Genomic DNA, 15,381 nt, shown 5'->3' on the forward strand with positions numbered 1-15,381 from the left:
GGACTTTAACACGAATGAGCAAATATTTCTAGTGTTATATCAGCTCTATTCCTTGTCAACTGAGACCAAAAAGGATGAGAAGGAAACTAGTGGAAGAGAGAAAGCAAGAAATGCCTCCAGGGTGTGATAGTACATTTCTCTTTGGGCTGAGATTTGCACTTTCCCCCTGATCCCTCATGAGTTCCTCGCACAGCACCAGGTGCAAACTCTGCTCAGTGAATCCTCACTCCAGCCAACCCACACCTCCATTGACCCTATAAAGCCACACTCTGCCAACAGCTGAGGTCTTACAAAGGGTTGATGTTTGGTCCTGTTTAGTGCTTCAGCCATGGGGCTGGGTTGTGGGGTGCTGGTGGGGTCGCTAATCTTGGTGATGTGGGGGGGTTGCCTTGGGCAAGGTGACTTCTGGAGAGCTGGCTCCACAGCCTTGCAGTATCAGTATAACTGTGGAGAGCATGGCATGCAGCTGCTTGTGTTTCCTCGCCAGAACCGGGATGTCCGCTTTAAAGTTGTGGGTAAGGAGTTCTTTTTTCTTCTTCTTTTGCTGAGTTGATAAGGATAACTTGTTTCCTGAATATTGAATTGGGCCTACTCTGATATCTTTTTTTTATTGGAATAAGAAAAAAGGGAGGCTTTAGGAACTATTCAGCTGTGGCAGATGTCCTTTTTAGGGTGAATACAAAACAGATAGCTTGTTGCTGCTTCTATATTAGGCATGGGCAAACTTTGGCCCTCCAGGTGTTTTGGACTTCAACTCCCACAATTCCTAACAGCCTGCTGTCTGTTAGGAATTGTGGGAGTTGTAGTCCAAAGAACCTGGAGAGCTGAAGTTTTCCCATACCTGTTCTATATACTCTGCTATTCCCTGTAAACTCTTGTCTCTAGTTTTAGTGAAGAATACAGTCAATTCTCCATATTTACTGGGCTTAGGGGTGCAGGATCCCTGTGAAACCTGCCTGCCTTTCTTGCATCCTTTACATTCAATAGTATGTAGTTATTTACAGCTTCTGTCCAATGTGGCTTGGACCATTGTATCTAGACAGATGAGGAAAAAATTGAGCTGTGAAACTAGATGAAACATACAACCATTTTTTAATTAAATTATATCAATTTTACCTGTAGTTGTTTCCATTTTTTTTATCTGTATGCTGCCCTGAGATCTCATACTAAACCTGCATCACAAGAGGTTATAATAAATGGCCCTTGTGGGTTCTTTCATCTCTGGAATACTGTGTCGAATTCTGAGCACCACAATTGAAAGCAGATGTTGACAAGCTGGAAGGTGTCCAGAGGAGGGTGACTAAAATGATCAACGGTCTGGAGAACAAGCCCTATGAGGAGTGGCTGAAAGAACTGGGCATGTTTAGCCTGCAGAAGAGAAGGTTGAGAGGAGACATGATAGCCATGTACAAATATGTGAGGGGAAGTCATAGGGAGGAGGGAGCAAGCTCGTTTTCTGCTGCCCTGGAGACTAGGACGCGGAACAATGGCTTCAAACTACAGGAAAGGAGATTCCACCTGAACATTAGGAAGAACTTCCTCAATGTGAGAGCTGTTCAGCAGTTGAATTCTCTGCCTCCGTGTGTGGTAAAGGCTCCTTCTTTGGAGGCTTTTAAGCAGAAGCTGGATGTCCATCTGTCAGAGGTGCTTTGAATAAGATTTTCCTGCTTCTTGGCATGGGGTTGGACTGGATGGCCCATGAGGTCTCTTCCAACACTATGATTCTATGATTCTCAAGTGTATGCTCAAATGAATTTCCACTTTGTACATATACAGCTAATACTAGATTTATAGGTCAGAAATTGCCAATAACACAGGTTTAGGGACTTAAAATGTATATACCTGTTGGTTGCCAAAACTTGTTAGCCTTATTATGCTTAAAATCCTTTAAACAATATCTAAATTGATAACAGTCTGGTGGTTTATGTCATGTTGTTCATGCTGAATGTGATTCCAGTAGAATATTCCATCTGGATATTTAGAGTTGGGCTGCACATCTGGCTTCTGCTTGACAGAAGTGTTATGAAAGGCAGATAGTTGGAATAATCATGAGAGCATGTAGGTGTCATCACAACTGTAGGAGTTAAAGCATTTGAAACTGGCCTGAGCTTTATCAGACTTGGAAGAACGTGAATGGCAACTGATGCAACCATAAGGACACTGGCTTAAGACTTAAAGATTGTCTGCTAATATAATGTAACTTGCTTCCTTTTGCAAGTGAGACTTTGTGAATGCTTCATATGTCCCTTGCATTCATTTAGTGCTACATTAGCTTGCATGGCAAAATTATTAAGTTAATATCTGTCCTGATGCATTGACTTTTGTCAACAGATGAATTTGGGACAACCTTTGAAGTTTCAAATTGCTCCATTTGCCGTCACTGGATCACATCAAACAATGGATCGGTTACTTTCTCCGCTGGTTATAACGGCTGCCATGTGGTAAAGAAGGTGAGGATGCAGTTATACACAGACTCCTACATTGCAGGGCTATCACATTTGTACTGGTATTTGAATTGTATTCTTCCTTCGAAATAATCAAGAACAGCCATACAAGTGCTCATTGTCCATGGAAGGTGGCTGCAAGCTCCTCACATCCCTAAGAAGGGACTCCTGAGTATGTTTCCTGCTTCATTCATTGTGACAAAGAGCCAGGTCATGGAAGTTACTGAAAGACTGTCTTGTCCAAATACACACAGGTTTGGGGCTGAGCAACGATTTGAAGTAGGTTCTCCCATTCCTATCAAAACATACTAGATTAACCTAAGAAAGCTTTTGATATGAAACACACAGCAACCTTAACAAAGCAGTGTGCCCTCTTGGTGGTGTTGCATTGCAGCTCCCATCAATGTTAGCATAGCCAATGATGAGGAATTCCGGAGTTTGCGTTCCAACAATATTTGAATTCTCATGTTACCCAACCCTGGTCTAATTAGGGTTTGTAGTGTTTCAGTCTTTTTTTGAGAGAGAGAGAAAGAGAAAGACAGACTGTGTCAACAGGATTGTAGAGCCCAATGCAATATAGGTAGATTATATTGAGATTAGAAGCACTGGAAGCAACACATCTTTCCACAATATAAAGGAAATGCTCTCGGAATGTAGGAGCTTCACCCTCTGATATTGTGATATCAGCTGTCAGCAAATTTGGATTTAATGAAGCTTCAGAGTCTTCCCCAACAGCTGAAGTCCACCAATATCAGGAGGGCACTAAGCTGGGAATAATAATAATAATAATAATAATAATAATAATAATAATAATAATAATAAATTTATATTCTGCCCTGTCTCCCTGGAGGGATTCAGGGTGGATTCCAAATATAAAAGTGTTTGAGCATTGAATGCTTGCCAACAATACACCCATAATAATGAAAATTGACAACCCAACATATAAAAACAAATGATGACTTAACAACTAAAATTAAATTAAAACATGTTACCGTAGGACACTCCCTCCTGTCTGGAGCCAAACTATTGAGCCTAGTAGATTACGCAATACTCTCTACCTATGTTTGTAAAAAAAAAAGATAATTTGACAGGATTATACTCAAGTTATGACAATCCCATATACACTGTCGTCTCTGATTTCTTAAAAGCTCTATTCCAACTCCTGCCTCTGACGTGAATTGTGTCTATAATAAATGTTTGTGCCTATATTATTAATCTGGCTCAATGTCTTTGTAGGATGGCAGGAACCACTTAAAGGTCCGTCTGGAGGAACTAACAAGAAACAGAGTAGCTGCTGCCCATGACATCAACTTGACGTGTCCCAAGCTACAAGAATATGTACCAGAGATCAACATGCGCCTTGGGCCTCTACCCCAGCCTGAGCCTGGCCAAGTACACCCCAATCCCCAACCTGATCTAACAAACCTAGAATCTCAGGCTCGGCCTGTGCCCAATATAATGAACACACCACCTCAGCAACGGCCCTTGCCTGGCCTAGTGCACCCAGAGGGTCAAATCCATCCTGTGCCTGGCATAGTGTACCCAGAAGTTCAGCCGAGGCCTGGCCTGGTGCAACCAGATGTTCAGTCTCAGCCCAGACCTGGCCTAGTGCACCCAGAATTTCACCCGCAACCTGTTCCTGGCTTAGTGCACTCACAAATTGAGCCTCAGCCAAGACCTGGCCTAATACACCCAGAAGTTGTGCCACAGCCTGGCTTAGTGCGCCCAGAGGTTCAGCCTCAACCCAGACCGGGCCTAGTGCACCCAGAGGTTCAGCCTCAGCCCAGGCCTGGTTTAATACACCCAGAAGTTCGGCCTCAGCCCAGACCAGGCCTAGGGCAACCGGCGGTTCGGCCTCAGCCCAGGCCTGGTCTAGTGCACCCAGAAGTTCAACAGCTAAGACCTGGCCTAGTGCACCCAGAAGTTCAGCCACAACCCGTTCCAGGCCTGGTGCACCCAGAAGTTCAGCCTCAACCCAGGCCCGGTTTCGTGTACCCAGAAGTTCAGCCCCAGCCTAGACCTGGCCTAGTGCCCCCAGAAGTTCAGCCCCAACCTAGGCCTGGCCTGAGACGCCCACAAGTTCAGCCCCAGCCTGGCTTAGTGCACTCACAAGTTCAGCCCCAGCCCAGGCCTGGTTTAGTGCGCCCAGATGTTCACCTGCAACCTGTTCCTGGCTTAGTGCAACCACAAATTCAGCCTCAACCAAGACCTGGTCTAGTACGCCCAGAAGTTCAGCCTCAGCCTGGCTTAGTGCGCCCAGAGGTTCAGTCCCAGCCCAGACCTGGCCTAGTGCGCCCAGAGGTTCAGACTGAGTCCAGACCAGGCCTAGTGCACCCACAAGTTCAGCCCCAGCCTGGCTTAGTGCACCCACAAGTTCAGCCCCAGCCCAGGCCTGGTTTAGTGCGCCCAGATGTTCACCTGCAACCTGTTCCTGGCTTAGTGCAACCACAAATTCAGCCTCAACCAAGACCTGGTCTAGTACGCCCAGAAGTTCAGCCTCAGCCTGGCTTAGTGCGCCCAGAGGTTCAGTCCCAGCCCAGACCTGGCCTAGTGCACCCAGAGGTTCAGCCTGAGTCCAGACCAGGCCTAGTGCACCCACAAGTTCAGCCCCAGCCTGGCTTAGTGCACCCACAAGTTCAGCCCCAGCCCAGGCCTGGTTTAGTGCGCCCAGATGTTCACCTGCAACCTGTTCCTGGCTTAGTGCAACCACAAATTCAGCCTCAACCAAGACCTGGTCTAGTACGCCCAGAAGTTCAGCCTCAGCCTGGCTTAGTGCGCCCAGAGGTTCAGCCTGAGTCCAGACCAGGCTTAGTGCGCCCGGAAGTTCGGCCTCAGCCCAGACCTGATCTAGTGCACCCGGAGGTTCGGCCTCAACCCAGACCTGGTCTAGTGCACCCGGAGGTTCGGCCTCAACCCAGGCCTGGTCTAGTGCACCCGGAGGTTCAGCCTCAACCCAGACCTGGCCTAGTGAGCCCAGAAGTTCAGCCACAACCCGTGCCGGGCCTAGTACGCCCAGAGGTTCAGCCTCAGCCCAGGCCTGGTCTATTGTACCCAGAAGTTCAGCCTCAGCCCAGGCCTGGCTTAGTGCATGCAGAACTTCACCCACAACCCGTGCCTGGCCTAGTACGCCCACAAGTTCAGCCTCAGCCGAGACCTGGCCTAGTACGCCCACAAGTTCAGCCTCAGCCTGGCTTAGTGTGGCCAGAAATTCAGCCACAACCTGTGCCTAGCTTAGTGCGTCCTCAAGTTCAGCCTCAGCCAAGACCTGGCCTAGTTCGCCCAGATGTTCAGCCTGGCTTAGTGCGCCCACAAGTTCAGCCTCAGCCTGGCTTAGTGCATGCAGAACTTCACCCGCAACCCGTGCCTGGCCTAGTGCGCCCGCAAGTTCAGCCTCAGCCGAGACCTGGCCTTGTACACCCACAAGTTCAGCCTCAGCCTGGCTTAGTGTGGCCAGAAATTCAGCCACAACCTGTGCCTGGCTTAGTGCGTCCTCAAGTTCAGCCTCAGCCAAGCCCTGGCCTAGTTCGCCCAGATGTTCAGCCTGGCTTAGTGCATACAGAACTAGGCCCGCAACCTGTGCCTGGCCTAGTGCGCCCGCAAGTTCAGCCTCAGCCAAGACCTGGCCTAGGACTTCCAGAAGTTCAGCCTGGCTTGGTGTGGCCAGAAATTCAGCCACAACCTGTGCCTGGCCTAATGCACCCTCAAGTTCAGCCTCAGCCAAGACCTGGTCTAGTTCACCCAGATGTTCAGCCTGGCTTTCTGCGGCCAGAAGTTCAGCCTCAGTCAAGACCTAGCCAAGTTCGCCCAGCAGTTCAGCCTCAGCCTGGTTTAGTACGCCCAGAGGCTCGGCCCCAGCCCTGGCCCATGCCTGACCAAGTGCACCCAGATGTTCAGACTGGTATGCTGTCTGTACATAGTATAGGTATGTCATCCTTAATTACTTTCAGTGTGTATGAACGATTATTATGCATAGGATAAATTCCTCACTAAGTAGAACTTGATATTGCCTACCATTTACATAGTCATACGGGAAATATGCACAATAAGAATTGTCAAAATATGAAGACTTGCCATGTGATTGGCATTGTTAAGCCAAGCCAAGAGTTTAAGAATGCCTAATGTATCGTAATTTGGGAGTCACTGCAATAGACCTCTAGGAAGATAAATGGAATAGGTGAGGACTCTAATTTTTGTTAAGAATTTTGCCTGCTTTTACCAGTGGTTAAAAGAGCTTGTATAGCTCCAATAGTATCTTGCAATGTTTTGTGATGTAAACATATTACTTAGCCGTCTCCAAATACTGTATTCATTGCATAATAGTCACACTTTTCCTCCTTTTTTCCCCATCCAAAAAGGGGGTGTGGGGGGGGGGGTGTGCAACTATTACACAAGAGGGAAAAATCTGCCTTTGATTCTCTGGTTTCGGGGGTTTGTAAAAAGTAAACATCTTTGCCTCCAAAAGGGGAGGAGAAGGAGGAATTATCCAGCCTCAAACGGCTGTGTTTCTGTTTATTTTTTTTTACACTGCAGAGCCCCTTCCTTTTTTCTCCAAAGGCAAGGTAGTTCAAAAACTATAAAATGGAGATGTCTGAAGCTCCATTCTTCTCTCCTTTCTCCTTCCTCTGAGGCAAGGCAGTTTTTAAAACCTGAAATGGGGGTCTCTGGAACTCGAAGCTTCCCTCCTTCCTTCAAAGTACTCAATTCCACGTTTTTTAAGCTGACTTGTCTTGCAAGGAGGGAGGAGTGGAGCTCCAAAAACTTCTATTTTGTAGTTTTTAAATGGCCCTGGCTTCAGAGAAAGAAGAAAGAAAGGGAAAATCAGCCCAAAATGGGTGTGCAACCATACCATTTTTGGCATCCAAAAAAATGGGGCTGCGACTGTTATGCAGTGGAGACTATTATGTGATGGAATACGGTAATTCTAGGTAACTTCTTATACCGCCTTAGGTTCCTCACTAACCCTGGAGCAATGCAAAGTTTCTTCTGGAAGGATTCCCTGTGCAGATGCTCAGGGACCAGCAGCTTGCTACCAGACTGGATGCTGTTATGATGGCCAGGATCGAACAACGCCATGTTATTATGGGAACACAGGTAAATGGGTAAAAGAACTTCCGCTCATTTCTGTTTTCTCATTTTCTACTGATTTCTCCTAAGTTGTGCTGTTAAATAATGGTGACATCTGGTTAGTCTGAATGGTAGCCTGATGTGATGTTCTGTCACTTCAGGCATGGTGATGAGCACAAGAGAGAGAAATGGCACTAGTATGCCAGCAGTTGCCGATGCTTATTTCAGGGCAGTGGTTAGCAACCTGGGGTCCCTAGATGTTTTTGACCTTTAACTTCCAGAAATCCTAACAGCTGGTAAACTGGCTGGGATTTTTGGGAGTTGTAGGCCAAAAACATCTTGAGACCTCAGGTTGAGAACTACTGTTTTAGGATGTCTAGGCACTATAGGGCTGTAAACCATATAGCTCCCTATATATAGACTCAATAGGCCTGTCACAAACCATGCTGAGATGCTGGTTGATCTTGATCGCTTCTGGACCAGAGCTTTCCAAATATTTCATGTTAGTGACAAACATTTTAGACATGCACCATTTTGCTTTAGTTTTACTAGCAAACCAGAGGTCAGACCAGCCCCTCATAAGAGATATGGACACATATATAAATAGTAATAATGAAATGTATGGGGACACAGCAAATCTCATGGAAACCTTTCATGTATATTTAAAAGAAATAGTTTTAAAGATAATAGCATACATTTCCAAGATTTTTGTTATTTATGAGTAACAATATGTAAATGTGCAAGAATTAAAAATATATAACACTAATAAAACAATTACTTATCCTTTTAATGAGATGTAAGAGGTTGATGAGATGAACACAGCCTTTGAATATTTGATGGAATATTAGATAAAGGCACTTGCATTTCATTATCAAGCATTTAAGCTTCCACATTACAATGGAATTGCTTATTCCACGTAGCTGTAGAGGTTATTTGTTACCTTCACATGACACACCTTCACACTGTAACTGACACATTAACAAGTTATGACACACATTTTGGAAAACTCTGTTCTATCAACAATCTAGCTACAGCATTAACCTTTATTATACTATAGTTTTATAGGAGCCCCCGGTGGGGCAGTGGGTTAAACCGCTGAGCTCCTGAATTTGCTGACTGAAAGGTCAGCGATTCAAATCCAGGAAACGTGGAGCAAGTTCCCACTGTCAGCTCCAGCTTCTGCCAACTTAGCAGTTCGAAAACATGTAAATGTGAGTAGATCAATAGGCACTGCTCCAGTGGGCAGGTAACGGCACTCCATGCAGTCGTGCCAGCTAAATGACCTTGGAGGTGTCTATGGACAACGCCGGCTCTTCGGCTTAGAAATGGAGATGAGCACCAACCCCGAGAGTCAGACACTAGATTTAACATCAAGGGAAAACCTTTACCTTTACTTATACTGTAGTTTTAAAAATTCTCTGCTTGTTGCTTCAAGAGGCTTACTCAGGAGACAGAACTTTATCTGTCATGCTAGGTAGTGCCTCTTTGACTTTCTTTTTCACCCCACTTTCAAAACAATAGAGATTCTGTCCTTCATCCACATCTCTGGGGATTGTTTGTGCACACTTTTCTCTAAAAGCTGAGCTTCCTTCTCTCTTCCCCTGTGCAAAACTGGACGCTTGGCATTCTCAACTTCTGTCTTAAATGACAGCACCCTCCAGTTGTAACCCTTGTTTTCCCTTCTGTCTTGCAGTCACTGTTCAATGTCTTCGAAATGGCCACTTCATCTTGGTTGTCTCCAGGGACATGTTGGACTACCCCATCATCCTGGACAGTGTCAGGCTCTCCTATGCCCAAGCTGGATGTGACCCTGTCAGGAAAACAGAGTCCTTCCTGGTCTTCCGCTTCCCCCTCACACAGTGTGGCACAACCATTCAGGTGAGGATGGGGCCTTGCTGCTGGGAGAAGAGGGTGTCACCTAAAACTTGAAAGTTCTTCAAGATGGTCACTACTTCAAATTAAATAATGTGTGTGTGTGTGTGATTTTCCTAGGTGGCTGGTGGTAGACTGATATATGAAAACCAGCTGGTTTCTGGCATTGACATTTTAAGCGGACCAGATGGTTCTATCACACGAGACAGCACTTTCATGTAAGCTCAATTTCACTTTTGGTGAAACTGTTATCTTTTCGTTCTGTAAGATAATCTGCTGTCCCTTAATTAGGAGCACTGCATGTAGTCAGTCTTCCCAAACAAATTACATACTACTGTAGCAATGAAAGGAAACCTGTGGCTCTCCAGAGGTGGTGGAAGTTTATCTCATATCCTGGCCATTGAGTGGGGCCATTGGTAGGCCAACATTACTTGGAGTGCCAGCTGTCCTAGGAAGTCATTTCTGTTGGGTGTTGGCTGCTTTTGAAGTGCTCAAAAACAATTATTCAGCAGGTGCTCAAGTTCTGCAGCTCACTCTTTATAAAAAGTATGCAAAGCAAGAGTCATCTGTGAAGTATTAAAACCCTTGGAACTGCTCAGTCACCATAGCTTTGGGGCCTAAATATCCTAGATACCAGATCCTGTCTTATACTGGAAGCTATTAGTACTATTAGTACATCTCTGATTCATACTTGGATGGGAGATCACCACCAAAAATCAAGTGCTGTAGGCTATGTTTCAAACGGCAGAACTAGCAAAACCACCTCTGAGTGAACCCTTTAAAATTCATGGGATTACCACAAGTTGACAGGTGACTTGAAGGAACACATACACAGATTGCCCAGGAATGAGCCAACTGCAGCTCTGAGTTCACATGTGTTCCCTCCCAGGATGGTTTTGTGTCTCTCAACTCCTTTGGATTTTTCAGACCAACCTTTTTCTAGCCAAATAAGAGAGTGATAGCTGTTTTTGGATACCTACGGGTGCAGCAACTGAAATGGGTTGCAAGGCTTCCCATACTGGCTAACATTTTAAAAATGTTCTGGTCACTATTTGTTTTTGGTAGTTCAGTTAGCCCCTGGTGGATCCCCAGATCTGCCATAATTACTGACCTTCGTTACGTCCTTTGTTTTGAAACCGGCCATAAAATGATAGTGCTGTTTACGGAGTCTAATAGTTTTTTTGTTTTAAAAGGAAATGCCTGCCCAGGGACTCAGCAAAGAGTAAGCATTATTTCAGAAACCACAGTAAGGATTATTTCAGAAGCTTCTGACTTGTAAAGAAGGATAATGACTAGAGCTATATTTTGCATCATTGCCATCATCCCTCCCTCCTTTTGTTCCCTTTCAGCCTCAATGCTCGCTGTATCTACAATGCCACTGACTTCCTGCCTGTCCAGGTTGAAGTCTTCCCACTTCCCTCTCCAGCCCCAGTTTTGCAGGTGGGACCCCTCCGACTGGAGTTGCGCATTGCTACAGGTGGGTGTGCTTTTCTTCTGCCAGGTCTGCTGTGCAGAATCCTTACTTTGAAAGGCTGTTCATCCCTTGCTTTTTGTCTTTTTCCCCAGACTCGAGTTACACATTCTACTATTCGGACACAGACTACCCTGTCCTGAAAGTGCTGAGGGAGCCTGTGCATGTGGAGGTCCGCCTCCTGCAGAGGATGGACCCATCCCTTGTCCTGGTTCTGCATGAGTGCTGGGCTACCCCCAGCACTAATCCCCTGGAGCAGCTGCAGTGGCCAATCCTGGTGGATGGGTGAGTTGAGGGGAAGGGAAAGGAAGGGAAGGGTTAGTCCTATTGGGAGAGGACTGAGTACTTCTGTTTGTCATCCAAGCCACAGAACATAAGCAGTGTGTCTCTTTTCCAGGTGCCCATTTGAAGGAGACAATTACAAAACCCAGCTGGTGCCCATGGGGCCTGCCACATCCGCCCTGCCCTTTCCAACCCACTACCAGCGCTTCATCATTTCCACGTTCACATTTGTAGATTCTTCCTCCTATTTGGTGCTTGATGGATTGGTAAGACTTTAGAGATGTTTTAATATTAGTCAAGCCAGAGTAACTATGCTGATCAGATGATTTTTCTTTTACTGTGGCTCTTCTAATACTTCACCATTAATGATACTAGGGCTCATGGGAGATGCAAGGAGCAAATATCTAGAGTAGTCGTTCTCAACCTGGGGTCCCCAGACGTTTTTGGGCTACAACTCCCAGAAATCCCAGTCAGTTTACCAGCGGTTAGGCTTTCTGGGAGTTGAAGGCCAAAACATCTGGGGACCCATGGGTTGAGAACCCCTAATCTAGAGGGTCATAGTCAACATAATCTGAACTAGACCATGAGTTCTATTGTGTGCTTCCATGATGTGTAAAAGTAGGGGAAGGAATCAGGAGAGGTTGGGGCACCAGAAAAATAACTTTAGGACATGACTGGTCCACAGGTCTTTCCTGCCCCATTACAGTACTAAGAAAACACACTAAGAATTATTCTTGTACAACAAGAGCTTTCTGTCAATTTAAAATGTGTGTCATAAGGATTCTAGAGAAATGAGGTCTTGCAGTATTGTGAGTAATCTATGCCTTTGCTCACATGCTCTCCTAATTAAAACACATGATCTCTTCCCAGGTGTATCTCTTTTGCAGTGTGTCTGTCTGCCACCCCTCACGGCTAGAACCTTGCAGGGTCCCATGCCAAATGCCAGTGGCTTCAAGTAAGTTGGAATGGCTATGCTATTATATTTTCAAGGGCTTTTGAATCTGTAGGACATGCTGCAAAACCAAGTGGTCCCAATGCTTCACAACTAGAAAACGCAAATCTTGGTAGTAACTACTTGGAATTAAGGGATGGGATTAAAATGTATAGTATTAGGATCTAAGGAACCACATGTGAGGATTGTGTATGATTTCAAAGTGTCTCCCAAACACTTTTCTTCAAGCAGTATACTGCATTTTTTAAAAAATGAGCCAAATCCAGTAGTAGACTGCTGAAGCATACCTCTGATCACAACATTAAGAAAGGGTTCTCCAAAGGAGTAGTTTATGTTTGTACTGCAGTTATGTTTTATCTTAGTGCCACTGTTATGTTTCTAGTCACTAGACATACATGTTTATTTCTTGGCCAGAGTGTTGATTGCTGGTTTTCAGCTACCACTCTATGATAGCTAATGCTTTGCGTTTCTTCTTTTCGTACTTGCCCCAATCATATATGACAGATCATAGTAATTTCCTCTTACCAATTTGTCTCATAGGACACCGTCGGTTTTTGGAGATGAGCAATGGGACTGAATCCTTGGACTTAGTAAGCACTTACGGAGCTGTGATCTTTCAAGAGAGCAACCACTCTTATGAACCAGAAGTCAAACAGGACAAAAGTAAGTAGCTATCACAATAATCAAGTCCATTTTTAGTTAGGAATATGAATATTGTGTCTGTTACACTTCATTTTATATAGTTTACTGTCTTTGCCAAATACTTAAGACACAAATCTGTCTCTACGAAGTTTGTTTTGGAAAGATGCAAATGCAATATGAAGGACATAAACTGACAATTACTGTTAATAAGGTCATGCAGTTGCAGGCCTCTTAGCCTTTCTTCTCTCTTTCCCAGGCACAATCTCAAGTGAAGGCTTGACCTGGACACTTTTGGTGGCATTACCCTTGGTGGGTATTATCTTATTTGTTACTGCATTGGTGCTCTGGAAGAAGAAAAGCAGGGCAACAAAGTTATAATACTGTTGGAAGAAAATGGAAAAATAAAGTAACAAAATGAAATGGTTTTCAGTAGAACTTTTGATATAGTATACCAGTAACTTTGTTAACCACATGGCAAATCTACTTAAGTTCTAACACACAGAAGATACTTAATGCCAAACTGCCTACAGTTAAATGTAAAGAAAATTATTTCTGGCAACACTGTCTATGCCACATGGGAATTTTTAAAGAGTGTATGTTGTTGTAAGTAAGGAAGGGTGATAACAAAAGGTTCTATGGCAAAAGGAAAAAGGGGAAATAAATCAAACACCTCATATAGACCTAATGCATTAGATCAGTGGTTCTCAACCTGTGGGTCCCCAGATGTTTTGGCCTTCAACTCCCAGAACTCTTAACTGGGATTTCTGGGAGTTGTAGATCAAATCACCTGGAGACCCACAGGTTGAGAACCACTGGTCTAGAACATCTAATGCAGTGGTTCTCAACCCCAGGTGTTTTGGCTTACAACTCCCAGAAATCCCAGCCAGTTTACCAGCTGTTAAGAGTTCTGGGAGTTGAAGGCCAAAACATCTGGGGACCCACAGGTTGAGAACCACTGTTCTAGACAACAATCCTGTTGCCCTTCGAAGACACTGCCTCCGCAGATCCTGTCAACCAACTCATATATTTTTTCCTTGAGTCTCCACTACATCAGTGTACCTTTGGTCCTGAAGTGATTAAGAAAACATTTACTTCCTGGTGGAAAAACAAGAGGAAAAGAGTTTATCTGTTGCATGAAACTGAGTTATGTTTTGCTGCCCAGGAAGCTGGTCCTCAGGCTTTACTTGTATAGAGAGATTTACAGAAATGAGCTGTGCTTAATCATCTTGATAGAAAAAATGTTCAAATTGTTAATAATTAAATCCAGTTCTAAATGCTGTTCCTTGAACACTGTCCCTTTTGACATTGTGTTGGGGACAAGGAAGCAGTTACCATGAATTCAGAATGAGCTAATTACCCATCTTAACAGCAGTGAAGTTCAAAAGGATAGACATTTTTTAAAAAAGATATGGCAAATACAGTGAATAAAACCTTTCAGTATTTAAAGTTATAGTGAATTGCAAACCTGTTATAGGAAGGTGTCCAGTTCTAAATATAAGACTCCAGACATTCTAGGCATCAACAAAGCCCTGGATGTTGACTCTTCTGGCATATTATTTTTGTCTATATTAGTATATATATATACATATACAGTAGAGTCTCACTTATCCAACATTCGCTTATCCAATGTTCTGGATTATCCAACGCATTTTTGTAGTCAATGTTTTCAATACATACATTTTGCTGCTAAATTCGTAAATACAGTAATGACTACATAGCATTACTCCATATTGAACTACTTTTTCTGTCAAACTTGTTGTATAACATGATGTTTCGGTGCTTAATTTGTAAAATCATAACCTAATTTGATGTTTAATAGGCTTCTCCTTAATCTCCTTGTTATCCAACATATTCATTTATCCAACGTTCTGCCGGCCCATTTATGTTGGATAAGTGAGACTCTACTGTGTGTGTGTGTGTGTGTGTGTATATATATATATATGTATGTGTGTGTGTGTATACACCTATGATGTCCAGATATGTACATCTCTACTTAAAAGTAACTGAGTACAGCATGGTTTATTCTAAAGGCATTTGTGTAGTAATGAAATTTATTACTCATGTTCTTATCACATTATACTCTTATAGCATTATATTCAACTTTAACTGTCATGGTAACAATCTGTTGAATTCTGGAGTTTGTAGTTTAGTGGCTGGGAATTCCAAATGCCCCTCAGTAAACTGAAAATCCCAGGATTCCATGGCTGTTGAAGTGGAAGATAGCATTAAAACAATAAGATCTGTTCAGTAGTGAACTTTTTGCCTCAGAGTGTGGTGGAAGCTCTTTCCTTGGAATGTTTTAAACAAAGGCTGGATGGCCATCTATCAGGGATACTTTGACTGTGCTTTTCCTGCATTGCAGGGGGCTGGACTAGATGGTCCATGTGGTCTCTTCCAACTGTATTATTCTATCAATGCAGTGATAGAGCTCCAAGTGAATTGGTTTCATGCAGAAAAACCTGGGGGTGGCAAGTAGAGCAGAGAATTTCTCTTAAACAGTTCCACAGCATGCCAGTAAAATGGGGCACTTGACTATCTCCATAATTCTGAGTGCATGTGGGGCTGGAAATAGTCAGCAAACAGATTTGGGTTTGTACAGGAGCATGATTTCCCTTAGACTAGCCTCAGACACAACTCAAAAGGGTTAGGAAAAA

General features: G+C 44.1%; 1 protein-coding gene across 1 annotated transcript; it reads left to right on the forward strand.

The window, feature by feature from the left end:
- The first annotated feature begins 269 nt into the window (after positions 1–269).
- On the forward strand, positions 270–13,147 carry zp1 (zona pellucida glycoprotein 1). The gene is made up of 12 exons (XM_008115840.3): positions 270–515; positions 2,332–2,450; positions 3,681–6,366; positions 7,392–7,535; positions 9,202–9,386; positions 9,501–9,598; positions 10,730–10,857; positions 10,947–11,136; positions 11,249–11,399; positions 12,004–12,088; positions 12,626–12,748; positions 12,984–13,147. The coding sequence occupies exons 1-12, from the start codon at positions 329–331 to the stop codon at positions 13,103–13,105; spliced, it is 4,218 nt and encodes a 1,405-aa protein (XP_008114047.2). The 5' UTR covers positions 270–328; the 3' UTR covers positions 13,106–13,147.
- The last annotated feature ends 2,234 nt before the right edge of the window (positions 13,148–15,381 follow it).

The sequence above is a fragment of the Anolis carolinensis genome, chromosome 1 (genome assembly GCF_035594765.1).
Source record: "Anolis carolinensis isolate JA03-04 chromosome 1, rAnoCar3.1.pri, whole genome shotgun sequence".
NCBI lineage: Eukaryota > Metazoa > Chordata > Lepidosauria > Squamata > Dactyloidae > Anolis > Anolis carolinensis.

What these genes read in the sequence shown, in the direction of transcription:
- zp1 (XM_008115840.3), top strand. Translation starts at nt 329, where the DNA reads ATGGGGCTGGGTTGTGGGGTGCTGGTGGGGTCGCTAATCTTGGTGATG. An exon ending in TGGCCAATCCTGGTGGATGG is followed by an intron (nt 11,137 to 11,248) that starts GTGAGTTGAGGG and finishes TCTCTTTTCCAG; the next exon opens with GTGCCCATTTGAAGGAGACA. An exon ending in AGAAGTCAAACAGGACAAAA is followed by an intron (nt 12,749 to 12,983) that starts GTAAGTAGCTAT and finishes TCTCTTTCCCAG; the next exon opens with GCACAATCTCAAGTGAAGGC.